This window comes from Cucumis melo, chromosome 11 (genome assembly GCF_025177605.1).
Source record: "Cucumis melo cultivar AY chromosome 11, USDA_Cmelo_AY_1.0, whole genome shotgun sequence".
Classification (NCBI taxonomy): Eukaryota; Viridiplantae; Streptophyta; class Magnoliopsida; order Cucurbitales; family Cucurbitaceae; genus Cucumis; species Cucumis melo.
The window spans coordinates 13,204,098-13,210,317 of NC_066867.1; the positions used below are offsets into that span (position 1 = coordinate 13,204,098).

The 6,220-nt window shown below is 34.5% G+C and overlaps 1 protein-coding gene across 1 annotated transcript; it reads right to left on the reverse strand.

Moving 5' to 3' along the window:
* Window positions 1–550: 550 nt before the first annotated feature.
* Window positions 551–5,465, reverse strand: LOC127143918 (uncharacterized). The gene is made up of 5 exons (XM_051079219.1): window positions 5,416–5,465; window positions 4,054–4,177; window positions 3,154–3,304; window positions 2,810–3,035; window positions 551–1,147 (listed from the first exon to the last, which is right to left on the reverse strand). The coding sequence occupies exons 1-5, from the start codon at window positions 5,463–5,465 to the stop codon at window positions 1,105–1,107; spliced, it is 594 nt and encodes a 197-aa protein (XP_050935176.1). The 3' UTR covers window positions 551–1,104.
* Between the last annotated feature and the right edge of the window lie 755 nt (window positions 5,466–6,220).

Sequence of the window (6,220 nt, forward strand, 5' to 3'; positions counted from 1 at the left end):
AATAATGTCAGTTTAAAACCGACATCAAAGGCTTGTTTTTGTCCATTTTTAGAAATTTATATTTATTTAATTGTTGTATTATTGTCAATTTTTTATAAACCAACATTGAATCCAACAAGTGAAATTAACTACAAACTTGAAACTACAAGTCACATTACGTAGGAAACCATATTATTCAAGTCTGATTCCACCAACAATGAAAATGCTATTAGCACTTGCACATAAATCCCATTCATATCTTAAAGCAACAATAAATCCCATTCATATCTTAAAGCACATAAATCCCATATTATTCAAGTCTGATTCCACCAACAATGAAAACACGCTTGTAAAATTAACTGCAACCAAACAGAATTATATAAATTCAAAGATCACGACATTTTAAAGGTCTCGAAAATGCTTCTTCTCCCATCCAATATATATTCCTCCAAATCTGCAAAGCCAGTAGCTAACAATCCCGCAAACCCAATCGACAGCATCCAAAAATCCCAAACAGAGTGGAAATGAATCTCGTAGAAAACTTAATACAATTCCTTTTAAAGCCTGCGAATTCAAATGCTAAACTTCAAAAAAACTAAGAAAATTCCTCAAAAAAACTAAGAAAATTCCTCAAACTTCAAAAATCCCAAAAAAACTTAATACAATTCCTCAAACTGTTGAGAATATGTGGTCCGATTGCCTTAAGAGTGAACTAAGAAAAAATAAGAAGTGATAATGTACATCTATAAGATATAAATGGCAACATTTTCGTATAGGCCTATATTTTCTTACTAATACTCAATATTCACACTCAGTAATCTTTTTTCCTTCTACCGCTTACACCACCTAAAAGGCCATTGCCATATTGACAAAGATTTATATGCAAAGATCCTAGACGATATTAATAAGTGAGTGTATGTAATTAATAATAGTGTGCCTTGAAAAATGAACGGTATAAGAGACTTTACCAACGTACTAAATGTGGTAACTCCAACTCTACAAGCACTTCACGAACAAGTTTGCAAAAAGGAGAACCCTGTGAGATGAGAGAAACATAGAGATTTAAAATATTGTTCAAGGGAAGAGAACCATAAAAATATCCACTTCAAGTCATGACACCTCCAATTAAGTAGTCTGCGACCTCTGTGGTGGTGATGTCCAAGACTCCCTATGCGAACAACCATAAAAAATTAAGATAGAAAATAAAGAAACCTGTTAATGATCAAGTTATCTCCAATTGGGGGGATAGGATGGGATTACTGACCCTCATGGTTTTTTTTTCATTCACTGATAAGACAGAAAATATTTTTTGAGAGAGTACAGGTAACATGTTCGAGTTGAAATGATTTAGAAAACAACAAACTTATTTCTTTCACAAAAAATATATTTATCTTTTCAATAATACATAAAACAATTCAACAAGTCAACATGCATTATGAAGCATGTATAAATCCTGTATAAATCCTATTTGGCAGTGAACTTACAGATCTTATCATGAAGCTACTTAAAATAAAATAATTCTCTTCATAAAAGTACACTTCAAATGTACAAACTAGACTTCCAAATATTATTTATACATACAGAACTATATTTATACAATTTATTTACTTCCAATATTTATACATACAGAACTATATTTATATAATTTATTCTTCAAAATTGTATGCTTGCAAAGCGTCGATCCAAAATTTGTAGATACAATTCCTAGAATTAACTTTGTGAATCAGCAGGTACATAGAAGATAGAACTTACAGGCAATACTTCATTGGCCATTTCAAGCACTATGGCATTAGCATCGGCAAAAGGCAGCAAACCTACTAAAGAACCCCTTCCAGCCATGCGAAACCGCCCCGAATTGTACACTACTATCAGATCAACACCACCATCTTCTTCAAACTTGGCAGATATCCAAAACATAAAAGTTTTTCAAAAGTAAAGCATAAAAGAGCGACTTTCAAGCACTAAGCCAAATATTACTAGCACATGAATGAATCCAAAACATCATCATTGAATCCACGAACTGCAGAGGCAACAATTTCTTTGATGCGAGCTTGATAGACTTTTTAATGGTTTTTAATCACAAATAAAATAAACACAAAAGTAAAGGAAAACGAAACCACGATATTTATAGTTATTAACAAAGATGTTAAATCTAGGGAACGAATTGAATCCAAAGGGGGATTAAAAAAGAATAGCACTACTCAAAGAAATTAAGATCAGAGAGCCGATTGAGAGGTCTAGGAGTATAGACGATGACACAACAATCCATTAATATAAAACCAACTACTCCAATTCGAATGTAGTTTCCCCAAGTCAAAATTTGAACAAATTTAGAGGATTGAGTAGAAAAATGAGACATCCTATAATTTATCCAGAAAGGTAGGTAGGCTTTTTAACTTTCAGATAAACAAAAATCCACTCTTCAACGAATTGCCAAACCTTGCATAGCCTGTGATCCATCCTCAACTATTTTGTTTGCTCGAATCGTGCCAATGACATTCGCAATATTAGCTTTGTATTATGATAATTGATATCCAATCTTGGGATTAATGACTGAATTTTGTAGTAGCCTACTAAACAGGAAATGTTAAACATGCAGAGGAAGCTTAACAACTAATGATATATTAGCTTTGTATTATGAGAAACAAAATAGATAATTTACCCTCCATGTAGTTAGCTTTGTCCTAAGTGTTTCCCACTGATGCTGCCCAAAAACACGGTCAGTACCGGCTGCACATGAACATCAAAAGAGTTATTATATTAGTACAGAATAAGCTATGCCTAACCAAAGAAGTGTAATGTGGCGGTCTAGATGGAGAATAGCACAAACCTCACAATCACAACTTCGTTCATCTGGTCCATTTTGCAGTCAATCAATTTGGACGTAATGGCCTTCACGACCCACAGTTCGACCTCATCATCATTGATCTGAAGCACAAGTAACACACAAGTAACACCCTTGATGAGAGCATATGGAATACGGGCAGATTCATTTGAGCCAAGATCTACCAATGATAATAACCTCATCTTTGCAATGCAATCTTCATGGACGAGACCTACACAGATCCAGGAATTTGCAGCTTTTCAATAGAAATTATTAAAGTTATTACTAAAGTGGAGAATTTAGCTCTAATTAGAAATTATTAAAGTTATTACTAAAGTGGAGAATTTTACCATAGCTTTTCAATAAAGAAGAATTTGCAGCTTGAAATTCCATGTAAGCATCCAATCTCTGGGTCAAAAAAATCTTCAGAAGCTGATAAACCAATGAATATTTGGCATCCTTCTCCAGTTGCCCTACAGCAGGCATGTCCAACAAATCACACTGCAAACATAAAGAACAGTTTGTAGCTAATAAGTCAATAATATAGGCTAAAGATCAAATAGAAGAATTAGGCCTATCAATTTTAAGTTGAAAACAAGGAACATGTCCTATCGATATTTATAGACTAACATGTCCTATCGAAAACAAGGAACTTCATTATCAATTTGAAAAAAAATGAAAACATTCACAACACAACCAAAAGAGAATGAAAAACCATGGCGTGTATTGCTACCATGGGTTATATAGTCCCCGCCATAGCTTAACGAATACATTCCAACATCACTGCTAAAAGAACCTAAAATATCAACGAAAGCTCATAAGCATAAAACATCAACGAAAGCTCATAAGCATAGTCCCCGCAATAACAGAAAAGTAAAAGAAATTCTAGCTGAAAATACATACTTAAGAATGTCAGATGCATAAAACCAGTTCCACGTGTATCACTGCTAAACACACTTCTACAACCAATTAAGCCCTTGATAAATAGCAGATGAAAAAAGTTGATCAGTGTGACGGAATGCAAAGATCATAACCATCAAGAGGATGTGTTTTTCACAAAAAAAGAAAAAAAATGAAAACAAACAAATGTAATTTCTAATTTTTTAAAAAATAACAGAGTTACCAACCAAGGATACAATTCAATTTTTTAGGTACATCATATTATTGTTGATAGTTAACCCTTTTCTTCTTTGCAGTATGTGTTAAGCCAAATTATATCAATCCTATTTGAAGATATACATAAATCTTACCTTTATGGTGACTTCTTCAATTGGCTCAAGCTTCGTTGAATGGCTGAAAAGAGGTTCCCACTTCCATCCACCTGATTCAAATCCCTTTATGAGAAGTGAGCCCTCTATTATTTTTCGTAATATTCTAGTCCATAAATCACATCTCCGTATTTTGAAATGCAAACCGAAAACCGGAAATTCAAGGAATGAACCTTCGTCGAATAATCAGCCAAAAGAGGTTCCTTCTACGCGGTCAAAGCGCTGGTCAGACAGAAGACAGGAAGTTTGCCGTCTTTAGTCAGAGGTCTCGGGACAAGCCCAAGCGGGGTCCAGCAGTCCTTCTTTTTCTTCTTTCTGAATTCGAAGATGATGTGGTAGTAGTCACACTGAAATCCTTGGATCGATCGTCCGCTGTACCCCTTTTTCTTTCGTTGTGGCGCAAAGCCATTATTATGAGAATTAGGATGATTCAGATGTTCATCTCTCCATACATAAATAAAAATCGAAAGAAAAATGGAGATGAAAGAAGAGAAGATGAAAGATGGAAGAAAAGGTGGAAGAAGAAGACGAGCGGCCGATTGACGCAGCGGAGAAGATCGTAAAGATGGAAGAAGAGGAGACTAAAGATTGATTATTAAGGAAGAGAAGATGCGAGATGAGAGATATAGAGGGAAGGGCGACGAAGGCGGCTGCTAAAACAAAAGCAACGCAAACCCTAAACTAAAAGGAAAATATTAATTTATAAAAATAAAAAAAAATAAAGGTTAGCTTTAATGTCGGTTTTAAACCGACATCAAAGAGAAAGGATTAATGTCGGTTTTAAACCGACATTAAACATCCGTGTTTTTAAAACCGACATTAAACCTCCATATTCATTTTTTCCAACTGACATTAAAGGCCATATTTCTTCTAGTGGATCTTCTTTTCCAATAGTCATTGCCACCTTCGTTATTATTCTTGCCACACTTCTTCCCATAAGAAAATATCATTTCTTTGAGTTTAAAGTAGATGGCCTCTTCTGACAAGGGTTGTGGAGGATTTCCATGCTATTGCTTACCATCAAAATTCTTTTTCTGTAATCTATAAGGATGATGTCTTGACAAATATTTTCTGTCCCATGTATACATTTTTTTCCATGTTGTAGACTGATTGAATTAGTCTCTTCTCCACATATTGGACAAGCCTTAAAACCTTTGACACTACACCCACATAAATTATCGTATGCAGGGAAATCATTGATAGTCCACAATAAGACGGCTCGCAAAGTGAAATATTCTTATTTATACGCATCAAAACACCGAACCCCTTCTTCCCATAAAATTTTGAGATCATCAATTAAGGGTGCTAAATAAGTGTTGATATCATATCCCGGTTGCTTCGAACCTGATATTAACATTGTCAACATCAAATATTTCCTTCTCATACACAACCATGGTGGAAGATTGTATATTGTAGTAATAACTGGCCAACAACTATAGTTCAACGATAAATCTCCAAATGGGTTAATTCCATCAGTCGATAAACCTAAATGAAGATTTCTTGGTTTTGACCCAAATGTTAGCCACATGTGATCTATCAACCTCCATGATGGAGTGTCAGCCAGATGTCTCATAATACCATCGACTTTTCTATCCATCGCATGCCAATGCAAGTTCTTAGCATTCCTTAAGTTCTTAAACATTCTTATAAATATTGGAACTATTGGAAAACATCTGCTTGGCAGTCACTCCACTGTTTTCCTTTGTTGAGTTTTTATTGATCTTCCACCTTGATAAACCACACTTAGGACACTTTGTCGAGTTTGCATACTCTTTTCTATATAAACAACAATTATTACGACATGCATCAATTTTTTGGTAACTCAGTCCTAAAACACCTAGTGTTTTCTTCGCTTCGTATAAAGAAATTGGTATTTCGTTGTTGTCAGGTAGGAGATCACTTATTATGGACAACAATTCAGAGAAGCTAGTGTTACTCCAACCATATCAACCTTTAAGTTGTATAGTCTCACGAGGGCTGACAACTTCGTGAATTTCTTACATCCTGGATATAAGGGTTTCTTTGCATCATCAAACATAGTATCAAATGTGTTGGATGTATTACAAGATTCGTCATGAGCGGATTGAAACATGTTTATTGTATTAAACAAATCGTCGTGTTCATATTTTTCATCGATTGTATTTTCCAT

Bases quoted from the DNA above. Each gene is read 5' to 3' on its own strand.
- LOC127143918 (XM_051079219.1), bottom strand. From the start codon at position 5,465: ATGGTTGTGTATGAGAAGGAAATATTTGATGTTGACAATGTTAATATC. The intron at 3,036-3,153 runs GTAAAATTCTCC...GGATCTGTGTAG, and splicing joins TTCTTTATTGAAAAGCTATG to GTCTCGTCCATGAAGATTGC. The intron at 1,148-2,809 runs GTTTGTGCTATT...TTGTTCGCATAG, and splicing joins AACGAAGTTGTGATTGTGAG to GGAGTCTTGGACATCACCAC.